At 36.3% G+C, this 27770-nt stretch overlaps 1 protein-coding gene across 3 annotated transcripts in view; it reads left to right on the top strand.

Moving 5' to 3' along the window:
- The window catches only part of LOC111154993 (zinc finger protein 148), a 119757-nt gene extending 92349 nt beyond the window's left edge, over window positions 1-27408 (top strand). For all 3 annotated transcript variants that reach the window (XM_022514972.1, XM_022514971.1, XM_022514973.1), the window contains 2 exons: window positions 24008-24126; window positions 24476-27408. In XM_022514972.1, coding sequence (XP_022370680.1) covers window positions 24008-24126; window positions 24476-26074 — 1718 coding nt within the window. In that variant the 3' untranslated portion in view covers window positions 26075-27408. The remainder of the gene's footprint in view (window positions 1-24007; window positions 24127-24475) is intronic.
- Window positions 27409-27770: the final 362 nt, after the last annotated feature.

Here is a 27770-nt window from a genome sequence, read left to right as displayed (position 1 = left end):
GAGCCCGACGCGGGACTCGATCCCAGGACCCCGAGATCATAACCCGAGCCGAAGGCAGCAGCTTAACCCACTGAGCCACCCAGGCGCCCCTAATAGGTCTTTATGAAAGAAAATGTTCCAGACCTAGTTAGAGTGTATCTTATTTATGGAGAGGAAGGGACTGAATACTGTTCCTGCTGCGGAGCATGTCGCCTGCACCAGGAACTGCTGGCATTCTGATTGCTGAGGCTGGCTAGCGCTGGCATGGCCAGACCTTGCCAGGAAAGATTAACCAGGGAACTACAGATTGCTGTGACTGACATTCTCTGGTTTAACAAAGCATTCAGAAACCACATTATTTTTTCCTCTGCAAATCTGTTGGTAATTCACGTGAAATGATTTGATTACATATAAAATACATATAAAAGCCTAACACTGTTTAACAAAGTATCTCAGTAAAGATGTAGAAGAAATCATACACCCTCACCTGTACATGTAAACACACACACACACACACACACACACACACACATAACTGACATTATGCATTAGTACTGAAATACAGAGAACCAGAGGGTATAAGGAAAGTTGCCTGGTTTTCAGTTGTGTATATATTTTGTGTACTTGAGTACCCCTTCTCCTGAAATCCATATGAAAGTTTTTTGGTAGTTCTTAGTGTCTGTAGTTAAAAAAAAGTTTATCTTTTTTTTTTTTTTTAAAGATTTTATTTATTTATTTATTTAAAGATTTTATGTATTTATTTGACAGACAGAGGTCACAGGTAGGCAGAGAGGCAGGCAGACAGAGGAAGGGAAGCAGGCTTCCTGCTGAGCAGAGAGCCGGATGCTGGGCTCGATCCCAGGACCCTGGGATCATGACCTGAGCCGAAGGCAGAGGCTTTAACCCACTGAGCCACCCAGGCGCCCAAGATTTTATTTATTTATTTGACAGAGAGAGTGAGCAAAAGCAGGGGGAGTGGGAGAGAAAGAAGCAGACTCCCCGCTGAGCATAGGGCCTGACATGGGCCTCCGTCCCAGGACTCTGGAATCATGACCTGAGCAAAGGCAGATGCTTAACTGACTGAGCCTCCCAGGCGCCCCTATCGTTTGTTTTGACAAGTCTCTAGTTTAACAAATTGGGAATTTCTTGAAGTGGATTCATTCTTACATATGTATCATTGTTGAATGAAGAACATGTGAGTGACATGACTCACAATTGGACACATTCTGTACAATAGTACAGACAACCTGTGCTTAGGTGTCCAGTTGGAATAGATCAGTGAGGATTCAGATTGGTGGCCTCATGGAAGACGTAGAACTTAAACGGTCCTGTGAGGTTCGGTTTAGACTTTGTAGTCCCTGTGTTACATGGCGGTTAAGTGTCATCATGGAAGTATAAGTGGTAGAACAGAAGCATGATGAAGCCAGGACCAGGAGAAAAATTGGGGGTGTACTGAAGTTGGGAATGTTTGGGCAAGGATAAGTAAGCAGATATGCAGCTGATGAATTCAGCAACCCAGAGAGAGTAGCTAGTTAAAAATCTGACAGGTATCAGGACCATTGCAGATGCTGGATAACAGGATAACAAGCAGTGTGTCACATATGCTAAGTTAAAAAAACCAGAAGGAGGCATATACTTTGAAGTTAGTTAAAAAGCTAGAAATTCCTAAGAATTCAGTTTCATCAATGTAATGATACTGTCAAATAAATTTGAGTACCTTTTTGGTGCCAACCACTGAATTAAACACAGTATATAAGTTATCTCACGTTATCCTTACAGTAGTCCTGTGAGGAGAGGGGACTGTTATTTCTTCTTCTTCTTTTTTTTTTTTTTTACAGATAAGGAAACTAAAGGTCAAAATGATTAAGTACTTGCCCCAATGTGTGCATCTGGTTAATGACACAGTCCAGGTCTTCGAAGATCTCATGCCCTAACCAGTATGCTATTGAAAGGGTAGATCAGCACCAAGAAAATTTAGAGTCGACAAAACTTTTTGTTTGTTTGTTTGTTTGTTTGTTTGAAGAGAGGGAGAGAGAGGGTGGAAGAGAGGGGCAGAGGCAGAGAGAGAATCTTAAGCAGGCTTCATGCCCAGCCTGTGTCCCAATTGCAAGGCTTGATCTCAGGACCCTAAGATCAGGAGTTGGGTGATTGACTGAGCTACCCAGGCACCCCAAAACTTTTGGTTTCAAACATGGAGGTTTTATTTTGTTGAGGGAAGAGCAGAACTTCTCCCGGACTTGGGCTTAGAGCTTGCAGGTAATTGGGTATGCCTGCCTGAAATGAAGTCTATGGTTGTAGGAGTAAGAGCAGATTTCACCTGATAAGGAGTAAACGGAGGCAAGATGGACAATGTGTAAATGACCATTCTGAGTAGAGCAGAAAAGGTGGGGGTGGGGGGGTCGAGTGGAGATGAGGAGATAAGACTAGAAAGCTTGATTTTAGAATCGTATTATCAGATTTTGATGCCAAGTTAAGAAGTGCCATTTATTTATAATCCAGTAAGCATTATAAAATATCAGGGCACTTAAATGCCATATTGGAAGAATATTACTGGTTTGTGAAGAAAACTGGAAGTTCGATGAATGTGTTTCCTTTTTGTTAACTATAATTAATATGAAGAATAATTCAGAAAATAGCAAGTTTATTAATCAAGTTTACTTTCAGATATTAATAAAAGTTTTTTTTAAACAAAGCAACACCGTTAAGCTTCAAGAAATGTAATATTGCTTCAGTTTTGACCAGTTTGTGAGAAGTAGGCAAAACTTGGAAACCACTGAGTATTAGAGTAAAACAAAGTTAATGTTTTTTGGACTTTAGATCCTCTTCATTTTTGAATGGTATAGGATGCACTAATTTTCAGGAAAAGAGCCGAAAAGGGACTCCCCGCATTTGAGTTAACACATAGCATTTCCTGAATTTTTTAAAGTTACTTCTGGGAGCAGTTTCTCAGTTTTGTTTGTTTGTTTGTTTGTTTGTTTTTAAATCATTTTCAGTTAGTTTAGAAAATGTGGTTTGTCTAGAACAAGGCAAGTTACTTTTTCACTTGTTAGTTTGTCTTCCTTTAATGTGAGTTTTTCCCTAACCCCTTGTACCCCCAATTATTTCACACTTGACAGAAGATAAAGCATTAAGACAGTTGAATCTAGATCTGATGCTTTGGGGTTTTTTACAAGTTCTTTTGGAAAAATACCCAATTACTTCCTTGAATTCAAGCACGTGGAGACCTTAAAGATGCTCCAATATTTGAAGCTGTCTTTTTGATGACAACTGCTTATTATTCCAGAACCCAGTTGAGTGGATGACCAACACTTATGCCTTTCACATCTTGAATTCATTAAGTTTTCAGATGTCTGGACTGGCTGACTAAATTTTTTTGTTGTTAATAAGTTTTTCATTTGACAGACTTTGAATGACACATAGTTTCAGAATTCATATATTTATTTGTGCCTTTGGTGGAAGAGTGACTGACAAAATGTACTGTCTGGGACACAGGATGAAGAAATAGGATTTAGAATATTTAAGGCAATCTAAATTTACTTATCAAGTTCATTCATTCTTATTTTTCTGAATACTTTGAAGATCCTTAGTTGTTATCTCTGAAGAGTTTCTGTTCTTCAAAAATTCTTAAATGTAATCATTTTCAATTCTGATTTGAATTTTATGGAAGTGTTTTGACGTTCTTTGAAAGCAGCCACAATAATAGTAACTGCTTCTACATATTTTATAACTTGACTCTTCTGTAGATCTTTTGGAGAGTCTAACTTCATGATACTGTTAAGCAACTGTGATAGGATTGACATCCTAATGTAGTTATTTCTCTCCAGTTTCATCTCCTTTGCTGCTTTTATGCTGTTTGTGCTACTGATTATTGATGGAAGTACTTGCTACTCTTTATTTCTTATAGGACTCGCTATTGTCTCTTCCTCACAGCTGTGTAAAGAAGTTGATAGACAAATTAACTAGAAGTTTATTGATTCCCCCTCCCCCATCTATTTTCATCTGTCTGTAATTTTTTTTTCTGTAAATTCTTTACAGAACTTAACTGATTCTTCCTTACCTACATTTCATTATCTGTTTTGATTTTGACTTTCTAAGAGCACATAAAGAATAATTGCTAAGCAAGAACTTTCAGTGCACATTTTTAATTATTCTAGAAAATATATTCAGTTAACTCTTAATTACCTTGGGGAATTAACTTGATTATAGTTTTTTTAAAAAGATTTTATTTATTTATTTGAGAGAGAGAATGAGAGAGAAAGAGAGCACGAGACGGGGGAGGGTCAGAGGGAGAAGCAGAGTCCTCATTGAGCAGAGCAGGGAGCCTGATGCAGGACTCGATCCCAGGACTCCAGGATCATGACCTGAGCCAAAGGCAGTTGCCCAACCAACTGAGCCACCCAGGCACTCTAGATTTTTTTCTTAAAAGATTTTATTTATTTGAGAGAGAGGGTGTGAGCAAGCAGGTGGGGAGAGGGATGGAAGGAGAGGGAGAAAGCAGACTCTGCTCTGGGAGCCCGATGTGGGGTTCAGTCCCAGGACCCTGGGATCATGACCTGAGCTGAGGGCAGACGCTTAATGGACTGAGCCACCCAGGTGCCCCAGATTAATTACTTAAAATTTAAAAAGACAAATACAGTTGTGAAAAATAAAATGAATACCAGCACAAAAAGAGCAGTTCATATTGCTGTTGTTTGAAGCTACATAGTATTCTATATATAGGCCTGTTATGCTTATATAATGGAAGAACTGTCTTCATCCTTAAAATTCAGTTAGGTATGTTCTTGTCTACCTCACCTTTTAGTTCTATTATCATTGGATAGAGGGGAGGGGCATGGAGTCTGATTAGTGTTGACTCTGGAGTTTGAGGTCTAACTTTTATCTCTGCAGAAAAATCTGCCTGTTGAGACGTTTTATTTTTCTAATGTGAGATTTGGGAGGAAATAGAGGATGGGCTCATGGGAACCTGGAACTGAAAGGTATTAATTTAAAATGTTAGGATTCAGTGAAAAATACAAAGGTTTTCCTTATGCAGAAGGCATGGGCATAAAAAATTAGGGATTAGGCAGGAGACATTTGAGGGGCTTTTATTAAGGAGATGAGATGTTAAGCAGGGATGGAGAAGAGAATGATTGTTACAGGAAGTGGGGGTAGAAGTTACCTACTGAAAACATTTTTTGATGTTCTGCTTAATCATTGAGACTTCTAGATTATTATTTAGAAGGAGAATTTGCTCAGCGGCTAACTGGTGTTATATAGGTTTTTTATGATATTAAAAAGAGTAAGATTGTAGCCAAGAAATAGACAATGGTAACAGACTATTTTAGCAGAACAATAGGATTTTTGGTCATTTCTTCCCATGTATTGCATGTGATATTTTGTATTTCCAAGCTGTTACATTTACATCGCTTTCACATTTCGGATGACAGTTCTTGAATGGTAAATATGTGCCTGAATATTGTGTATAAACCAAGTTTACATTAAAGCATTAAAACGCTGAATTGAAAGTTGAAGCTGCTGCTTCTTTTAACAGTCTGAATTTATTTGCTTAGCAGTGTTCGGGTTTTAGATTAATTAATTAGCTATTAAAGTTTCTTTTCCCCTGTAGGGAAGTAACTGCTGAAACTAATCCCAGTCTTTCTTTTTTTCCTCTCTCATTGCAACAATTGCTTTTATAATGAGATTTCTTAGGAATACCACTATCATCTTCTGGCAAAGTAATGAGGGCTGAACTTTTGAACAAGGCATTAAGACTAGAAATTGAATGAAATGGCTATGAAGTATATTTTAAGGAAGAATAAGGATAGATGAAATTTAATAGTTTAAATGGCAGCAACTAACAGTGAAAGTAGTAAAGGCTAATGGTTTTTTAACTTTTATTATGGTACCCTGGTTTTCAAATGAAATCCTACATGGAGCAACATCAGTAGTCAAAAAACAAGGCAAGTAATTTCATATGGTTTCCTTGGCTCTTGATGAGTTGACAGATGTTACCAATACTACCCAGTTGTTATTTATTCAAGGAGACAATGCCAGGTTTCAAGTGACTGAAGAATTAGCCTTTGTGGAACAACTATAGGCAAGAATATTTTCAAAATGGAGTAATACACTTTAAATGGTTGAATTGCATGGTATGTGAATTAAATCTCAATAAAGATAGTTTTATTTCCTTAAAAAGAATGCATGAGAAAACGTTATTTCAGTATGTAATCCAAAGTGGACTCCACTAAGATGTGTTAACAGCTGATGGTGGGAGAAGTATGTGTAGAGCTGAAAGTGTTCAGTTGGACTAATTTACAAAGCTTGAGAAAATGTAAAACATTTAAAGTTTATGGGCTATTCATTGTATTACATGAGCAGTACTTTGTGGAAAACATTTGAATTTATTATGTGTCCATGAACCAGTAGTGTCAGCAGTAATCTGTTTGGTCTAATAGATTTAACCATTATTGCTCCCATGAATTTTTGTCTGATACAGAAGTGAATATCCTGACTTACCGACTACACAGCGGTTTAATATGTTAGAATTGGCCAAGTTTCATTGGGAGTTTTTCAGAAGGAGAAGAACTACTGTCAACCACTATTTTATTTATTATTTTTTTTATTTTTTTTTATTTTTTTTAAGATTTTATTTATTTATTTGACAGAGAGAGATCACAAGTAAACAGAGAGGCAGGCAGAGAGAGAGAGAGAGAGAGAGAGAGAGGGAAGCAGGCTCCCTGCCGAGCAGAGAGCTGGATGCGGGACTCGATCCCAGGACCCTGAGATTACGACCTGAGCCGAAGGCAGCGGCTTAACCCACTGAGCCACCCAGGCGCCCTCAACCACTATTTTATAAAACACTGGAAAATGGCTTTGGAAATAAGCTTTTACTGAAGATTTGAAAATGTTTCTTAGTTAATTAAACCTAATACTATGAGGGGAAAGCAATGCTTATAGTTAAACTTATATTGTAAAGTTGTTTTGACAGCTGCTAATGTTGAATCACAAAATACTGCTTTATACACTTGCTATTTGTTAAAAGTTACAAGAAGCAAAATCTCCATTCCCACACACATATGGGGTAGATAACGTTTTCCAACCTTGAACTGTATTTTCATCAGATTTTAGACCTTGATGTCAGTGCAAAAGAAATTTTCATATTTCGCCACCATTAAACCATAATTCTACCTTCTCTTCAGTAGGAAGTAATTAATCTGCAGTGTAATGGCATGCAAAAGGCAAATATCAAGAAAAGAATCTAATAGAATTCTATAAATGCCTTCCAAGTGATGAATGACACTTTAATTAAAATTATATTTTTCTGGATTAATGTCAGAATTTTTGTGACAAAACAGTTTTAAAGAATATGTAAAATCTCATTACAGATCAGCATTAGCAGATAAACATTTGTAATCAACTTTGATGTTAGGGAACACTAACTTTGAACCCCAATTCAGTGATATGCTATGTCCTCCCATAAAGAATAATTCCAGTCTTATCATTAGTATATCTGTGTGGCCAAAGTTATATTCTGTTATTATCATTATTACCATCACGATGTGTTGAATATTATCAGTAAGAATATGTGAAAGTTTTTTTCTCTTTTGGTATATAAGCATATATGCAATATCCTTGATATTACCTCTTTACCCACAAAGCTTAATATATTTACTGTCTGGCTCTTTTTTGCTCTTTATAGACAAGTTTGCTGACTACTGTCAAAATTTATTCTTTGAATGTCCTACTCTCAGCTCTTAGACTTCTGCTTTGTTGATGATCTTGTCATTCATTCTGCTTCACGCTTGGTCATACCTTAGGCTAGTGGCTACCAAACCTTAATCTCTTCCTGATTTGTTTCTCATTTTCCAAGCACTGCCTCCTATCATTTCTGCTGATGCCTTCTTTTTTTTTTTTTTTTTAGATTTTTTATTTATTTATTTGACAGACAGAGATCACAAGTAGGCAGGGAGGCAGGCAGAGAGAGAGAGAGAGGAGGAAGCAGGCTCCCTGCGGAGCAGAGAGCCCGATGCGGGGCTCGATCCCAGGACCCTGGGACCATGACCTGAGCCAAAGGCAGAGGCTTTAACCCACTGAGCCACCCAGGCGCCCCTGCTGATGCCTTCTTGTACTTAGTTTTTAACAGCCTTTTGTCTCAACTAGGACCTATAATCCAGTGATTCTACCTCCTTTTCACTAGCATTTCCTTTTCCTCATCATCTCTTTCCTCTTCAGTTTAAATTCTGTCCTCATTTATCATAACCACTCTCTTGCTTACACTTAACGCTTTTTGCTCTCTCTCTCATATATAATACTCACTTGGCTAAATCACAACTTAGGGAAATTTAACTTCCTCAATCTCTGGAATAAAATAGAAAGCTACGCTGAAATAGGGTCACCTTAAATGTTAAGCAGGACCCTTAATGCCTGCTGGAAAGCACGTAGTTCCTTAGTCCAGTCATCTAGATGGGGTCCATATTTCAGCCCAGGGGGCAGTTTCACCTGCTTCCTGTTAATTATAATTAAAATTGTATTGAAACATAGCCATATCCATTCCTTTACAGAATATCAGTGGCTGTTTTCTCCCTACAAGTAACAGAGTTGAGTAGTTGTAACAGAGATTATAGGACTTTGAAAGTCTAAAATATTCACTATCTGATCTTTTACCAAAAAAGCTTGACTACCTTTCTCTCAAACGAATAGTTCATACCTTCTCCTTTTCATAAACTTCCAACATTTCCTCTTGCCCTCTCACTTTCAGCTGATTGCCTGATTATTGTTTCACTGAGAAAATCAAAATAATCAAAAGAGAACTTCAGAGTTAGCTCCTAGTACCAGTGTTTTCATCAATGAGTTGGAAAGTTTTGATCTTTTGGAGGAAGATGGGCTAATAATAATGATTTATTTTATTTTGCAAAATAGCTTGGAATTTTTCTAATGTTTTATACAGATACACATTTAGATGTTTAAATTTTCATTACCTTTTTCATCTTAAGGGAAGTATGTTTTCTTGACTTCAGACTTCTTTTTTAAATTATTTTAAACTAAGATACAATTTACATACAATAAACTTTACTATTTTTAGTGTATCCACTATGTATACGAATGTATAAACATATACATTTGTGTAAGCACCACCACAATCAAGCTACAGAACAGGGAGTGCCTGCCTGGCTCGTTGGTTAAATGTCCTTTAAATGACTCTTGATCTCAGCTCAGGTCTTGATCTCAGGGTCATGAGTTCAAGTCGTGCATTAGGCTCCACACTGGGCATGGAGCCTACTTAAAAAGGGTGGGGTGCCTGGGTGGCTCAGTAGGTTAAAGCATCTGACTGTTATTTTCAACTCAGGGTTTTACGATCGAGCCCCATGTTTGGCTCCGTGCGTGCTAGGCATGCTAGGTGTGGAGGCTGCTTAAGATTTTCTGCCTCCCTCTCCCTCTGCCCACCCCCCCTCTTGTGCTCTTGGTCTCTAAAAAGAAAAAAAAGATATAGAACACTTCCCATCACTCCCCAAAATTCCTCCATATCTTTCTAAGGTTAACCCCTCCCCAATTCCCATTCTTTACCTGTTTCAGAATATCCTATAAATGATATGGGTGGTAACCTTTGAGTCTGACTTCTTCCACTTACCGTAGTGCATTTGAAAGTCCTCCATGTCGTTAATGTATCAGTATTTCGTTCTTTTTTATTTCTGAACATTTTTCTGTTGTATGGATATACCACAGTTGGTTCATTCATTCTCCAATTGAAATATAGTTCGGTGGTTTTCTAGTTTTTGGTGCTTATGAATGAAGCTTCTGTAAACATTTGCTTTAAGAATTTTCGTCCAGCTGTTTAGTGAATATACTTTCACTTCACTTGGGAAACCACCTGGAAGTGGAATTGTGGGTCATATCGTTAAGTGTATGCTTAGCTTTTATAAGAAGCCACTAAACCTTTTTCCCAAGTGACTATACGTTTTGCCTTCTATAGTAACTTAAGAGCCTTCCATTTCATCTGTATCCTTGACAGCACTTGTCATCATCACATTTCATTTTAGTCATTCTAACAGGTGTGTACTTGTCTCTCATTGTGGTTTTAACTTGCATTTCATTAAGGAGCAAACATGTTGAGCATCTTTTTATGTGCTTATTTGCCATCTGCATGTAAATATATGTATTTGGAGGTGGTTAAGTATCTCTTTGATTCTTTTGCCCATTAAAAAAGTTGGATTGTTTATTTTTATTGCGAGTTTTGAGTGTTCTTTATGTACTTAGTTAATATCAGATATGTGATATGTAGTTTTTTCTCCCATAAACTTGTTTTTTTCAATTAATAGAAAAATCATTGTTTTCTTGAAAGACCTCTTGGTATTTTCCAAAGTAATGTTAGATTTAATTTCATTTTTATATACAGTATTAAATTTATATTTCTAAGTGTAAATATAAAATAAAAAGTAAAATGATAATGAATCTATATTAGTTATTTTCTGAAATATGCAGAAATCCAAACTAAAAATTTGGTAGAAATATTAGGCTCCATTTTTTTACCTATTAATATGAAACATAAGTTTTATTATATATTTCAAATAATATGAATACTTTTTTATAGTCATTGGGTAAGATTAGTGTTCTTACGTAACCTCTATTATCTAAAAAACTGGTTAAACTGAATTTCACATCAGTGTTTAATACCAGACTGAAGCACTAAAAGAATTTAATTTACAGCATAGGGAAAATAAATTTCCTTTGGAAAATATTTTTAACATGTAATTTATTTGTACTTATTCTAATATATAGAATGTAATTTGGCAGATTCATGCTTTGCAACAATTAAAATGATATTAACACATTATGTATTAAATGAATGGCACAATCTCAGTAAGCAATGATCCTCATTCACAGTGAATAATCTAAAAGTCCATAATGAAATTCATGGGGACTTGGTACTATTAGAACAGATTATATAAAATTTTAAAAGTACTGTTGTAGAAGTATTGTAGTTGCTACTAAGTTTTAAAGCAGCCAGGCAGTTTGCTTGTCACTGGCCATTTTTTGATAGTTGACGGGGAATGGGGAAGAGAAGAAGCATTTCTTATTTTGAAAAGCCAGAATCTTGGGCTTGCTATAAAATAACCCCATCTCAGACTGGCCTAATCTATTTGAGGATTTAAGTTCTCAACCCCTACATAAGTGCTCAGAAGAAAGGGTGAACCCTCTTTAAGAGACATTAATATCATCCAGAGCCTCTACAGTTTTTCATGCATAGTGTTTTGCAATCAGTGCATACCAAATAATAGGACAGAATCACAGAAAGTTAAGAGGAAAAATAGAGACAATAAAAACAGTCTCTTGGGTGGCTGAGATAGTAAGAGTTAGTTGAAAAGGGCTTCAAATTTCACTTATTTTTAAAAATATTTTATTTATTATTTATTTGATACAGAGAGAGCACAAAAAAGGGGAGCAGCAGGCAGAGGGAGAGGGAAAGCAGGCTAATCGCTGAGCGGGGCACTTGATGTGGGACTTGATCCCAGAAACCTGGGATCATGACCTGAGCTGAAGGCAGACACTTAACCGACTAAACCACCCAGGCACCCCAGGACTTTACATTTTAAACTGTGGCTAATAAGTTTTAAGAAAATCGTAGAAAAGATACAGAAAGTAGGCAAAAACGTGGAGAATTTTACCAGAAAATTGCAGTCCATCAAAAAAGAAAATGGAAATTCTAGAACTGAAAAAATAATTGATGTACAGGCTATACCTGACATAGGCTTAATGGAAGAATAGAGATAATGACAGAGAAGATTAGTGAAATAGAAGCTATCACTAGAAAATATCACAGAGGGGGAAAAAAGACAACTATAACCTTTTTCAGCTGGGATATAGAAAGTATTAGTCATGATAGAAAAAATAGACAGATTGAGTTACATTAATTTTAAGACTCTCTGTTCATTAAAGATTCCATTAAGAAAGTGAAAACTGGGGGTGCTTGGGTGGCACAGTTGGTTAAGCATCTGCCTTCAGCTCAAGTCATGGGCCCAGGGTCCTGGGATCGAGCTCTGTATCGGGTTCCCTGCTCAGCGGTTAGCCTGCTTCTCCCTCTCCCACTCCCCCTGCTTGCGTTCCTTCTCTCACTGTGTCTCTGTCTGTCAAATAAATCTTTTAAAAAAAAGAAAAGAAAACAAATGGAGTCCGGGAAACAAATGGAGAGTTTTAGAAGGGAGCAGGGTGGGGGGATGGGTGGGTATTAAGGAGGACACAGATTGCATGCAGCACTGGGCGTTATAAGCAAGCAGTGAACATTGGAACACTACATCAGAGACTAATGATGTACTGTATGGTGACTAACATAACAATTTTTTAAAAAAGGAAGTGAAAACTAAGCCTGACATGTATAGAACTACTAATCTACTGCTAAACTACCGTGGAAAAGACAAGCTAATAGAAGAGTGGGGAGAACTCTTGAGCAGTCACTTAACACACAAAAAGGATATCCAGATGATTAGAAAACACAGGAAAGGATACTCTGTTTCATTAGCCATAAGGAAGATTACTTAAGATTGCAATCTGATACCATTTGAACACACCCCAGAATGGCTAAAATGAAAAATGCACACTGTACCAAGTACTTAGAAGGATGTGGATCGCTAGGAACCCATATATACTGCTGGCAGGTATGAAAATTGGGACGTTCAATCTCTAGTATACTGTATCTGCCAAGGCTGCAAATATATAAACACTACAATTTGTCATTTTCACTCCTAGTTTTTTTTAAATGCTTCTATAATGTACATTTATTCCCCAAGAGACAAGTACAGAATGTTAAAGCAGCATTGCTATTGATAGCCCAAAATTCCATCAAGGATTGAATCAGTAAATCCCAAGTACACTCATATGAGGGAATACTAAACATGATATTGTGGATAAATCTTAAAAGCATAATGCTAAGTATACAAAGCCAGATACAAAAGAATACATACTCTGTGACTCCATTCATTTGAAATTCATAAACATGGCAAAGTGAATTTGCACTAGGAATCAAGATAGTGGTTATTGATGGAGAGGGGGTAGAAATGCTTCTGTTCTCATTCTGTTTCTTGGGTGGGTTGCTATTTACACAGATTTGTTTGCCTCGAGAAAATTCATTTAAACTGCATTTATATATTTGTATATTTTGTGTAGGTATATTCTCATTAAATCTGTTTTTAGAATATGATAAGGGTATCTTCTGAGTACTTTCTTGTATACTTTAAGATTTCCATTACAGTTTATTAAAAGGGAAGACTAATCTTTGGTGTTAGGAGTCTAGATAGTAGTTATCTTTGAGAGATTAGTGATCAGGGAGACTGCATGAGGTGCTTAGAAAATGCTAGTAATGTTCTATTTCTTGATTATGGGTGCTGGTTAAATGAGTCAGTGGACTTTGTGAAAATTCACTGAGCTATGATTATGATTATTTTCTCTGTGACTTTTGTACTCCAGTAAAAAGTTTGCTTGGTAAAACTAAGAAGTGAAGGAAGAAAAAGTAATGGGATAAATTAGATAAAATTGAGTGTTGGTAATTATTAAAGCTGAGGATGGGTACATGCGTACTCTTTATATTCTCTACTTTTTGTGTATGTTTGAAAATACTCATAATAATAATTAACATAAACTATAGGGATTGACACCAGATACTTGGTTGCCTGGGAAGGGGGAATGGAATGACAGAAGGGTGAGAGGAAGGGATTTTACAGAGTAACAAGAAACTTTGTGGTTTTAGATAAATACATCCTCTTGATTGTGGTGATGCTTTTAAAGGTGTATTCCTTTGTAAAAACTTACCAGATAGCCAGATAGTATGTGTATGGGGGAACAAAACAAAACAAGAAGACCTAGGTTGCAACCACTCATGTTCTTCTGTCATTTCCAAACAGTGACAGACACTTAGTACTTATTAAATGAATTGATGAAAGTCTGGGATACAACTTGCTGTATTATTGGTCCACAGTTTGGGATTGCTCTGAGATAAACCATTAGGTAGATGCATTTATTGCTGATAAGGCTTTTCTGGACTTGACACAGTGCCACCAGGATTTGTTCCTGGGCCTGATTTATTAGTACAATGACTTTGGGCAAAAGTTTCCTAGCCTGGCAAATGTGGATAATGTACTTAATTGACAAGAATAGAGTTGATTTAAGTGTAAGAGTGTCCAGCAAATGCTTGGCACATAGCAGGTGCTCAGTAAAATGTTAAGCTTGAAGACAAAATTAGACAGGTGTTCTAGATTGGAATGTGTTTTTTTCACCTGCATTTTTAAGATAACACTTTAAAAATTAATAGAGTACTTGAGGTGGACTACTTCATGCTCTGTTCCTAGAACTGTGATGCTTGTTTGTTGTCTTTATTTAATTGACAGCTGAACTCAGAAAAGATATGCTGCTTGAAATTTCACTAATTCTCACACTATATCTGTTTTTTTTGCCTAAAAGTTCAGTTACGTTCCTTTCCCATGTCAGAGAACCACTGCCATATTTCTCATATGCATTGTATATGAAATTAAAGTGTAGGTTGCAGTTAATATAAAAAGGCACATCATTTTATTGCAGCAGAGTAAGAGACAGTTCTAAGTGTGGGCAAAAAGCCTGATTAGGGCTCAAATTAGGAAAAAAGATTTTAATGATGAAAAAAGTATGTATTTTTTAAAGATTTTTTTTGAGATTTTATTTATTTATTTGACACAGGGAGAGAGGGAACACAAGCAGGGGGAGTGGGAGAGGGAGAAGTAGGCCTCCCACAGAGTGGGGAGCCCGATGTGGGACTTGATCCCAGGACCCTGGGATCATGACCTGAGCCAAAGGCAGACAATTAACGACTGAGCCACCCAGGTGTCCTCTTTAGAGATTTTATTTCAGAGAGAAAGCGAGAGAGTGAGAGAGCACAAGCAGGGAGAGCAGTAGACAAGGGAGAAGCAGACTCCCCTCTGAGCAAGGAGCCTCATGCGGGACTTGATTCCCGGACCCTGGGCTAATGACCTGGACTAAAGTCATATACTTAACTGACTGAGCCACCCAGGCGTCCTAAGAAAAGTATATTTTTGAGAATGGTTCCTCGCCCTTTGATACTGTAGTTAAATTTTTTTTAAAAAGGGAAGAAAGCTGATCAGCATTTGTCCAGTCTTACATGAAGATAATGCCATAAATAAGAAAGAAAATAAGCTGATTATGGTTTCTTTCTTCTTATGGAATGCAGTATACGTGGTTCAGTGTAGAGTCAGTTGATTTGGTAACCTCTTTATATGCTTAATGTAATCTTCATTATTGCTCTTTTATTATAGAGCACTTGTTTTCAAGAGGTAGCTGGAAAATGGGGGTTAATATTAAGTTCAAAATCATACTAACGTGTTTACAGAATAGTGTTTACTTAGCTCACTGTTGTTTAAAATCTGTTTTATGTTTTTAGATTTTTTTTTAAAGATGTATTTATTTTTGAGAGAGAGAGAGCATAAGCAGGAGGGGCAGAGGGAGAGAGAATCTCAAGTGGAATCTGAGCTGAGTATGGAGGCTGACACGGGACTCATTCCCAGGATCATGACCTGAGCTGAAACCAAGAGTCAGACACTTACCCAGCTACACCACCCAAATGCCCCACATTTTGAGATTCTAATTTAAATTTCCTTTTGGTATTTAGTTTTGATTTTGTACTGCTTACATGTCATCATTGGGACAAATACTTAGTGCTAATATGCTTAGATGTTATTACAAGCTATGCATTGGATGCATAATACACAACTTACAGAAAAATAAGGAGTGGAAATGGCCATAATTGTGTGGTGGTGTTTATTTTTAGAATTTGGACAGTGTTCGTTTATTTTTCTCATATGATTCCTAGACCAACTCATACTTAAATCTTTAAAATTGTGAATCGGGTCTGCTGGGATGTTGCTCTTACTGGTGGTGATTCATTATTTTTCAGTGTTGTCTGTTTAATAAAGCAGAAGTCTAAAACGTAAGTCAAAAAACAACTCCCCACCTGTCATTTGCTGTTTCATCTTACAGAAACTAGACCATTTAAAAAATTGCAGTGCAAATACATAATTTCATAGCTCCACAAAAGAAAAGAAGTATAGAGGAAATGAACGTTTTCCTTATTTTCTTTTGTAGGGGAAGGTGATTACCCCAACTTATTTTTTTAAGATGGGCAAATATTGCTAATGTTTCTTTCTTTCTTTCTTTCTTTTTTTTTTTAAGATTTACTTTTATTGGACAGAGAGAGAGAGAGACCACAAGTAGGCACAGAGGCAGGCAGAGAGAGAGGGGGAAGCAGGCTCCCTGCCGAGCAGAGAGCCTGATGCGGGGCTCAATCACAGGACCCTGAGATCATGACCTGAGCTGAAGGCAGGGGCTTTAACCCACTGAGCCACCCAGGTGCCCCCTTTCTTTTTTTTTTTTTAAAGAGAGGGAGTGCACACAGGGTTAGGGGTGGCAGTTGGCAGGGGCAGGCTGAGGGAGGGAGAGAACCTCAAGCAGGCTCCTGACCTGAGCTGAAATCAGCAATAGTGGGATGCGTAAGCCTAACCAGCTCAGCCACCCAGGCATCCCTGCCAGTTTCTAAAGTTGAAAATGGCAAGAATTGAGGTTTTTCCCTGACTTCCCCGTTCTAGGGAAAGAAAGCCATTCTATTCTACTGGAAAGATTGTTTTTAAAACTTTGCTACCCAGGAAAACTACTTTTCTCATTAGTCAAATTAAGACTTCTGGGTTTTTTTGTTTTCAGTTTGATTTAACTGACATGTCTTTGTATTACTGTGGCAGCTTCACAGTTTTTATGTAATGACCTAATTTATACTTCATTGGTTAGAGTTTAGTCTCAGATTATTTCCTATAGAATATAGTTTCCTGCACAGTACAGGCATATCTTGCTTTACTGTGTTTTGCTTTACTGTGCTTCACAGATACTGCATTTTTTTTTTAAAGAAGGTTTGTGGCAACTCTGCATCATGCATGTCTATTAGTGCCATTTTTCAAATAGCATTTGCTTACTTCACTTCAGTCACATTTCAGATTTTCTCATTATTATATTTGTAATGGTGATGAGTGATTACAACTTGCTGAAAGCTTAGGTGATGGTTAGCATTTTTTAGCAGTAATATACTTTTAAATTAAGGGATGTGCTCTTTTTAGGCACAGTGTTATTGCACACTTAATAGACTATAATAGAGTATCAATATAGCACTGGGAAATTTAAAAATTCATTTGGCTCATGTCATTACAATATTTGCTTTATTGTGGTAGTCTGGAACTGAATCCTGCTGTGTCTCTGAGGTATGCTTGTATATGTGTTCTTCTTAGACAGATAAATGATCTTTTTAACCTCCTGGAAAGACTATATGCCAAAGATATATTTTCTAAATTCCCTAAAGTTTTAAGGAAATAACTGAGTATATGATTACTAGCCCATGTATTTATTTCAATAATCCGCCTTGTTTCCCTTTTCCAAAATTTATTGTTTAAGTTAAGAATGTTTTAAACATTTAGGATATATAGCCCAGCCAATGGTTGTAACTATAATCAATATGTAAATATATTGATAATCATTTATTAATTAACCTCTTCATTTCTGTTTTTAATACCTAACAGTTATTGAGCTATTAAGAGTACCGGGTTTCATTTTTAAATTAGTTCCCACAGGTTATCTCATTTAACATTTGGTTCTGAGGCATGTTTTATTAATATTTTTACTTAACAGATAAGATTATCAAGTCCTAAGAGTTTAAGTAACATGCTCAATTTCTCACAGTTGAGAAATGCTGAGGACCAGCATTAAAACCCAGCTGGTCTGGCTGTAGAACCTGTATTTTTAAGTACTTATAATTCTTGTCACAGTAGTGCATGATGTTTTTTGGTTAGTGTAATATTTATTGTTGTAAATTTTGTTATACCTACCCTTTTTTATGACTTACTAAAGATGGATGATTCCTTCTGCTGTCCAGTATGTATTACTAGGTAGGCCATGTGAACTTTGTCATAGGTTAGATTTTATGAAGACTTCGTTATTAAAATAATTGTCTCTTTCATCCTATGAATCAGAACAGTAGATACCATTTCTTGAGTATATAGCACTTTGCAATTCACTATCATAACAGAGAAGTGGTTTGGGGAGGAATTTTGGGAGAAACTGATCCTAAAGGAAAGAAAAAACATGATAGTTCTAGGAATTACAAGAAGGCCACTTTGATTAGAGCTCAGAAAGTAAAGGAAGGAATTGTGAAGAATGATCAGACATGAGAGAAAGGCTCAATTTGTGCAGTATTAAAATTACTAGGGAGAAACACCACAGTGGGAAGAAATTGTGGTCTCAGCAATTAGAAGAGAAATCCCAGGCCTCTTGAGTATTAGAAATTACCATTAGTGGAACACCTTGTTTTTTCCTCCCCGTATTACTGCTTTCCTGAATTGTAAGTAGTATTTACAAACTTCTTGTTATATCTCAAGTATGCTTAAAATCACTCAAATGCTGTATAGGTTGTCTTTCTTTTTAGTGGAGGGGCCCTGGTCCTCAAGGGAAAAACAATAAAGGGATTTTCTTCTAAGTACCAAGGTCAGGAATAAGACATAGAGCACATTATCACTATTCCTTTTTAATATGATAAACATCATGTTTGAGATAGTAGCCAGCAGAAGTAGACAAAAGAAAAACATTACAGGCAAAAAAACCCACTTTTGCAACCAACATAATTTTATACTTGAAAAATCCATGAGAGTCAACTGAAAAATTATTGCAGACTTATAAATTTAGTGAGGTAGAAAACCATATATTTTGTATACACCCACAGTAGAAGATATAATAGAAGAAAATACCTCATTTACAGTGTCAACAACAAGAAACGTGGAAAAATCCCGTATGAAGAAATCATTAAAACACTGTTGAGGACATGAAACCAAATTTGGTTAAATGGGAGGAGGGCATATCCCCCCCCCACCTTTTTTTGGTGAGAAAGGTCAACATCATAAAGGATATCAGTTTTTTGCAAGTTAGTGTAAACATTTCAGGTAGCTGTCCTTTCCCCTCACCCTCAAGTACTAGACAAGATAATTCTGAAATAATATGGAAAGTAGATAAACTGGAAGAACAAGGAGGGGGATTAGCTCCACCAGATGATAAAGTATATAATGAAGTCCTAAAACGTTTTCATTCTGGCTTATGTATAGTCAGACCAATGAAACAGAATAGAATTGAAGGTCTAGAAATAGACCCATGGAAATCACTAGTATACGATTTTGATAAAGAAGTGATCACAAAAAGTAGAACTTCTCAGTAAATGGTGTTGGGAAAACTGATAGTCACGTGAACCTCAGGATGAACCAGAAATGTATCAGATGTAACCTAAAAGATGAAACTGCAAATGGGTCTTGAAAATACGGGCAGATTCTTTACATCCATGGTAACATTTGTGATTATCTTTTTTATTTTAACTATCTTATTGGGTGTGAAGTGGTATCTCATTGTGGTCTTGATTTGCATTACCCTAATGAGTAATAATGTTGAGCATCTTTTCATGTACTCATTGCCTATTTGCATATCTTCAGAGAAATGTCTGTTCAGACCCACTGCCTATTCTTAGATTATTTGTCTTTTTAACTGTTGAGTTGTAAGTGTCACTTCGTATACTGGTTGTACAGCCCTTGTTAGATAATATAATTTGCAAATAATTTTCCGCCTTCCCTGGGTTATGTTTTCACTTAAAAAAAAAAAAACATGGAAGTTTATCATTTTAATCATGTTTAAGCATAGAATTTAGTGGCATGAGTATATTTACAGTACTGTGTGACCAAACAAAAACCTCTAACCATTAAACAGTATAACTCTCCTTTCCTCCCTCTCCCAGTCCCTGGTAACCTCTATTACTTTCGTCTGTGTGTTTTCTGCTCTGTACCTCATCTAAGTGGAATCATTCAGTGTTCTTTTCGTGTCTGGCTTCTTTCATTTAGCATAATTTCTTCAAGTTTCATCCATGTCGTAGCATGTATCAGAATTCCATTTCTTTTTATGACTGAATAATATATCCTTGTTGTATATATCACATTTTACCTATGTATTCATCTGCTGATGAACACTGAGTTGTTTCCATCTTTTGGCTGTTGTGAATACCGCTTCCATGAGCATTGAGGTACAAGTATCTGTTTGAGTGAGTCCCTGTTTTCTTTTGGCTATGTATATAGGAGTATAATTGTTGGAACATATAGTAATCCTTTGTTTAACATTTTGAGGGCTGCCAAACTATTTCCCGCAGCAGCTACCTTTCTTCTTTTTTACTTTCTTGGTAGTGTTTTTTGAAGAACAAACGTTTTTAATTTTTATGAACTACATTGTATTTTTTGTTTGGTTGATTGGACTTTTGCTGTCATGTTTAAGAAATCATTGCCTAATCCAGGATCAAGATATTTCTGTGTTTTCTTCTAAATGTTTTACAGTTTTCTCACATTTAGGCTTCTAATCTGTTTTGGGTTAAGTTTAGTATGTGATTGAAGTAGGGGTCCAACTCTGTTCTTTTTCATGTGGATAATCAAATTTGCCCCAGCATCATTGTTGAAAAGAGTATTTTTCCTCCATTGAAGGGTATTGGCACCTTTGTTGAAAATTAGTTGACCTTAAGTGTAAAGGTTTATTTCTGGACTCTGATTTCTGTTCTTTGGTATATATGTCTATCCTTACGCCATTACCACACTATCTTATTACTGTAGCTTTGTACTAGGTTTTGAAATTAGGAAGTGTGAGTCTTACTTGGTTTTTGTTTTTCAAGATTGTTTTGGCTATTCTCTATCCCTTGCATTTCCAAATGAATTTTAGGATTAGGTTCTCAATTTTTGAGATTTATAGAAATTTATAGATATAATTGGAGAATATGAACCATCTTAAACAAAGTTAATCTGCTAGTCTGTGACTACCACGCAGAATTAATTGAATTCTGATCAGTTCACTAATTTTCTCCTCTATCCTTTCTCACTTTTGAGAAATGACTTTAACTTCTAACCTTGATAAGCTCTATCATCTACATTCTTTATTTCAAAATATGGAAGTGTTGTTTATTTTTTTCTAAAATATGACCTGTACCCTCCCTTTTCATCTTAGGGCCTCTGAGATTTAGTTGTTTGATTATTAACCATAGTATTTCAGTTTATTCTAGTATTTCATTTCTCTTCTTCTTTGGCTCCTTCCTTTCTGGCTTCAGATAAATCAGTTTGCCCATCCTTACCAGTACTTATCTCTTGAATGGATTGCCTGCCTCCTAATTTACTGCTTCTCATCTCCTTCATTTCTTTCACTTCCCAACTTTCTTAATAAGTGGTCTTCTTAAAAAAGAAAAGAAAAAAAATTACGTTGTAAACAGAAAAAAAAAAGTAGTCTTCTTTCCCAGCTTCCATTACTTCATTAGTTATTCACTTGACTAACCCTTTGGCCAGGTGCCTTGACTTTTCTGAAATTCAGTATTTCCTTTTTTTGTGAAATAAGTGGCTTCGATTAGTTGTGTTAAGCTCTTCTAGCCTCTGAACTCTTGGAGTCCTTACTTAAAACCCCAGTGTACAGAAGTGGAACTACTCTGTCCTAAAGTCTAGGTGGCATGCTTAGAGCCATTTGCCACACCACCATCAGCTTTTGGGGTCTCTGTGGTTCTTTCAGCCCTAAAATTCGGTAACTCCATAGCAATTACAGAAATCACATTCTTTTTTCTTTCCTTTCTTCTTTTTTTTTTAAACGGAAGTTGAATTCTAGAAAGTTTCAAGTAATCGTCACCAAATTACATTCTCTTCTTAGGCACCATTTCTCCTGGACATTTCACAGTAACTAAATTCTTAGTTTCTCTGTTACTTTCTACTACATTTCCTTTTTTTGCCTTTAATCATATACACATCCTCTTTAAAAGTGCTATTCAGGGCGCCTGGGTGGCTCAGTTGATTAAGCAACTGCCTTCAGCTCAGGTCATGATCTTGGAGTCCCAGAATCGCATCGGGTTCCCTGCTCAGCAGGGAGTCTGCTTCTCCCCTGACCCTCTCCCATCTTATGCTCTCTCTCTCTCTCTCTCTCTTTCTCAAGTAAGTAAATAAAATCTTTTTAAAAATTAAAAAAAAAAAAGTGCTATTTACTAGGGTGCCTGGGTGGCTCAGTCATTAAGCATCTGCCTTCGGCTCAGGTCATGATCCCAGGGTCCTGGGATCAAGCCCCATGTTGGGCTCCCTGCTCAGTGGGAAGCCTGCTTCTCCCTTTCTCAGTCCCCTAGCTTGTATTCCATCTCTCGCTGTGTCTCTCTCTGTCAAATAAATAGAATCTTAAAAAAAAAAAAAAAGGTGCTGTTAACTTTAAATTCTAACACTTGCAAGAAGCTTTTCCAAATCATACCAGCTTAGTAACATTTTTCTCAGTAATAATCCACTGTAATAACCATTTATGTTATTCATTTGGCATTTGAAAATTGCACCAAGTATTTTGAGTTACGTGAAGGTAATTTAGACTCAGATTCAGACCAAAAGAAATGTGATCTGGTAGAGTAGAGATGTACAAAATAATTACTGAGATGACAGTAATAGTAATGAGAGCTATAGGAGAGGCTCAGATGAAGTTCTGTGGAAATTTAGAAAAGGTAAAGATACTTTTCCCCTGGAAGTGTGAGGCAGAGAATCCCAGAGGATATGGGTTGGGACTTGAAGGAAGTGTGGCACCTTGAACACACAGAGGTGAGCATTCTTTTTAAAAAGAAATATTTTATTTATTTTAGAGAGAGCAGGGTGGGGTGCGCAGAGGGAGAGGAGAGAAAGACTCTCAAGCAGACTGCACTGAGAGCGGAGTCCTTCATGGGGCTCAATCCACGACCCTGAGATCATGACCTGAGCCGAAATCAAGGGTTGGATGCTCAACTAAGCCACCCAGGCACCCCTAGGTGGGCATTCTTGACTGAAGGAGCAGTGTGAATCTGCAGCAGAGGTAGAAAAGCACAAGAGGGTGGGTATTTTGATGGCTAGAGGAAAAGTTTTCTAAGAGGAGAGGTAGTAAGAAATAATGTTGTAAAGGTAAACTAGAGCTGGACATAGTTTATTAGTTGTCTCTTTATAATGTGTGTATCTTGTTTTCCCAATAACATTTTAAGCTCTTTGAGGCCAAGTAATGGATCTTATACTTTTAATCTCCTACAGCAGGGTTATGGGTAGAGAGGGCAAGTATTCAGTAAGATTTGGTTGAATATATGAAACAGTGGCTTCCCAAAAAAGTATTATTCAAGATAACTTACTGTCGCATCCTTCTGTTTATTGTGGTTTTATCAGTAAAAACTATTCTAGATCTTCATAGAAATGGTTCCTTACAGCTAATCAGTCCTTATGAAACTTTAAAAAAATAAAATGGAGGGGGTGGAGGCAGGAGTTGTGTGTCTGATTAGCAGTACTCAGTTTGATTCATTCCCCAAAAGAACATGAGAAATGCTGGTTTGGGTTGAGAAAAAGGATCGGTATAAACACGCCTTTTGAAACTTAGTCTCTAATTTAAGTTCTTTTATGTTTTAATAAATTAGATTTTTAAGAATATTTCCTAGGATTCAGATTTCATTTAACCATAAATGTTGAAAAGAAATGAAGAATTGAAAAGGTGTACCCAAGAGTTGAGTTGAACTATATATGGGTAACATTTTCTTTTTTCAAAGAATTTTCTAAAACATTATTTTGTATGTTGAATAAAAAAGATGTAAAGCATCAGCCACTCTACTGAAACAGTGTTCACATTGCTCTAAGTTCCTGGTACTGCTGGTCTTCATGGAAAGAGTATGTTATGTACACACATAATAGAAAGGTAGGGAAACTCAGTATACCTGCCTTCAGCCTTTTCTTTCCAACGGCACATGCCAATCTTTTGTTTTTGTAAAGCAAAATATTTTTTTACAAGTTACATTGGATGATACATTTAATATAGGAGCAAAGTTTTTGTCATTTAAAAAGAGCAAAGTATGGCAATTTTTAAGAGCCATTTATTTAGAGATTTTTGTGGTAAAGTAATTCATTATTTTACAATATTTGTTTTGTTTTAAACTTTCTATATTATGTACTAGGTGAAAAACCATTTCGCTGTGATGAATGTGGTATGAGATTCATACAAAAATATCACATGGAAAGGCATAAGAGAACTCATAGTGGAGAAAAACCTTACCAGTGTGAATACTGTTTACAGGTAAGGGGTGGTTTGAAATGTTTGTTTTCATTTTTGGGTTTTCTTTTTTTTTTTAATCACTTTGTTGAAGTATGATAGACATTGAAATTCTTCTATCCTAGTTAAGATCATAAAATAATTCTGTTAAACTAAATTAGAAAATGTTGCTACTAGAACCGTGTGAAGAACTTCCCCACTGCTGCTGATCAGATTTACAATAGACAACTGGCTGAACAAATTAGTTTGGAATTTCTTACTTTATTATACTTATATATACCTTCATATTAATTGCTTTTTTCTTTTCTTTTCTTGCTTGACGAAAAACACAAACTAAAACAAAAAACTGACTGCCAAAATCTGAATTTGACAGTATTTTTCCAGAACAGATCGTGTATTGAAACATAAACGTATGTGCCATGAAAATCATGACAAAAAACTAAACAGATGTGCCATCAAAGGTGGCCTTCTGACATCTGAGGAAGATTCTGGCTTTTCTACATCACCAAAAGATAACTCACTGCCAAAAAAGAAAAGGCAGAAAACTGAAAAAAAATCATCTGGGATGGACAAAGAGAGTGCTTTGGACAAGTCTGACCTGAAAAAAGACAAAAATGATTACTTGCCTCTTTATTCTTCAAGTACTAAAGTAAAAGATGAGTATATGGTAGCGGAGTATGCTGTTGAAATGCCACATTCTTCAGTTGGGGGATCGCATTTAGAAGATGCATCAGGAGAGATACATCCACCTAAGTTGGTTCTCAAAAAAATTAATAGTAAGAGAAGTCTGAAACAGCCACTGGAGCAAAATCAAACAATTTCGCCTTTATCCACATACGAAGAGAGCAAAGTTTCAAAGTATGCTTTTGAACTCGTGGATAAACAAGCTTTGCTGGACTCAGAAGGCAACGCTGACATTGATCAGGTTGATAATTTGCAAGAGGGGCCCAGTAAACCTGTGCACAGTAGCACTAATTATGATGATGCCATGCAATTTTTGAAGAAGAAGCGGTATCTTCAAGCAGCAAGTAACAATAGTAGGGAATATGCGCTGAATGTGGGTACTATAGCTTCTCAGCCTTCTGTAACACAAGCAGCTGTGGCAAGTGTCATTGATGAAAGTACTACGGCGTCCATACTAGATTCACAGGCATTGAATGTGGAGATTAAGAGTAACCATGACAAAAATGTTATTCCAGATGAGGTACTACAGACTCTCTTGGATCATTACTCCCATAAAGCTAATGGACAGCATGAGATATCCTTCAGTGTTGCGGACACTGAGGTGACTTCTAGCATATCAATAAATTCTTCAGAAGTCCCTGAGGTCACCCAGGCAGAGAATGTTGGATCAAGCTCCCAAGCATCCTCATCAGATAAAGCCAACATGTTGCAGGAATACTCAAAGTTTCTGCAGCAGGCTTTGGACAGAACTAGCCAAAATGATGCCTATTTGAATAGCCCGAGCCTTAACTTTGTGACTGATAACCAGACCCTTCCAAATCAGCCAGCATTCTCTTCCATAGACAAGCAAGTCTATGCAGCCATGCCCATCAACAGCTTTCGATCAGGAATGAATTCTCCACTAAGAACAACTCCAGATAAGTCCCACTTTGGACTAATAGTTGGTGATTCACAGCACTCGTTTCCCTTTTCAGGTGATGAGACAAACCATGCTTCTGCCACATCAACACAGGACTTTTTGGATCAAGTGACTTCTCAGAAAAAAGCTGAGGCTCAGCCTGTCCACCAAGCTTACCAAATGAGCTCCTTTGAACAGCCCTTCCGTGCTCCATATCATGGATCAAGAGCTGGAATAGCTACTCAATTTAGCACTGCCAATGGACAGGTGAACCTTCGGGGACCAGGGACAAGTGCTGAATTTCCAGAATTTCCCTTGGTGAATGTAAATGATAATAGAGCTGGGATGACATCTTCACCTGATGCCACAACTGGCCAGACTTTTGGCTAAAAAAATGTGTAAATAATACTGGCACTTTAGAACAGATTAATCAAGAGTGGGGTTACTCTGTGTAAAATGGAGTGCTGTACAGATTTAAGAGCAATGCGTTAAAACAAGTTAAGCTGATACGAATAGCAAGATAATCCAATAACTGCATTTTGTTTGGTTAGTCAGCATTCTTTGAACTGCCTTACATGTTGTCACCTTTATAGAAGCAATGCATTACTTGTTTTAGAACAGAAACTTGCTATTCCACCTACACCAAGTTTAAAAGGAAAAAAAGACTTTCGCACAATTGTTTCCTAACTGATAACATTGTACATTCTTAGGAGATTAGTAATTGTGTGAAATTTACTCATACTGTTTCTAAGTTTTTCAGCATAGTCATTGCACTTCAGCAGGGAATCTGAGTATACTTTACAGACAGAGTGAACTTAAAAGTTTAAATGTCAAGAGATTATGGCTTAAATAAATTAGCGTGTCCTGTAGGGGGGAAAAAGAAACCAAGAAAACACCTTTTAAAAAGAATGATATGCCATATACCCTTGATTTTCATTTTGCATTATATTGACATGTTTGTTTTTTTTTTTTTTTTTTGAGAAAAAAAGTAATAAAAATCTGATAGTCTAAGATTCCACTATTTAAAAGCCTAATTACTTTTAAAATATGCATACTTTCAGAACTTTTACCAAAATACATAACTGTTGAAGCATTCACTTCTCTATGGAAGTATGCATATTGGTGTCAGTTTCTTTGTACAGTTGTACTTAGATATTTTTTATGATTTTTCATGTGCAGGTATCAAGGTTTTAAAGTTTTAGTAAAAAGATATTCTGTAGATTACATTCCCAAGAACATAATGCTTATACAAAATGTATATTCCACGTTTTAAAGCTTAATTGTATTTTACTTTACATATACACTTCAGTTAACATAGAGCACTTAGAATCTATTTGGTATTTTTGATTTCTCAAAGTAAAAAAAAATTAGATTTTTAGGTTTGATATGGTTGTGTCATAATCATCTCATAATTGACTATTTTAATTTTTGGCAATAAAAGGAAATTGGGTATCTTTGGAACTGTAAAACCTGGTTTAATCCTTCTCTTTCTAGAATCTTGATAGATTGGATAATTAAACAGTATCCAGAGAAACTAAAGAAATGGGCATTTTAATTGCTTATTTTATCTTGAATTACTTTTTAATGAACACTGCTCATTACAATTTTACAAACCAAAAGTGTTTACTAATTCTAGTAACTACAATTTCTTTTTCAGCTAGATGAGTGATCGGAAACTTTTTGTTGCATTTCAAAATCTAAATAAACTACAGACTTTATCCTTATACCACGAATGTTTTTTTTTTTTATACTTTGTCTTAAAATAATACAGCATGGTACAATAAATAGTGCTTTTATATAAACACATATATATGCTTTTCTAAAGAATGACGGTTTGAGTTACACATTGGACAGTTATAATTTTTGGAAAATAACATTAGTTCTATTATATTATTATCCTCTTTAATTTGTTCCAGCTTTTTGTTTATTTTATTTCCAACAACTTTGTCACAATGCACATACTGATGTGTAGCACCAGTGATAATCGAAAATTAATATCCTTGGAAGGTGAAAATTTATTGTTGCTAATTTCCACTTTAACATTTATATTGGCCCTGTAGATCTGCAGTCTTTATTTCAGTATAGA

This window comes from Enhydra lutris, unplaced genomic scaffold (assembly GCF_002288905.1).
Source record: "Enhydra lutris kenyoni isolate GAN:26980312 unplaced genomic scaffold, ASM228890v2 scaffoldscaffold39, whole genome shotgun sequence".
In the NCBI taxonomy this organism is placed as follows: Eukaryota; Metazoa; Chordata; class Mammalia; order Carnivora; family Mustelidae; genus Enhydra; species Enhydra lutris.
The sequence above is the reverse complement of the archived record's forward strand: the minus strand, read 5'-3'. Positions and strand labels throughout refer to the sequence as shown.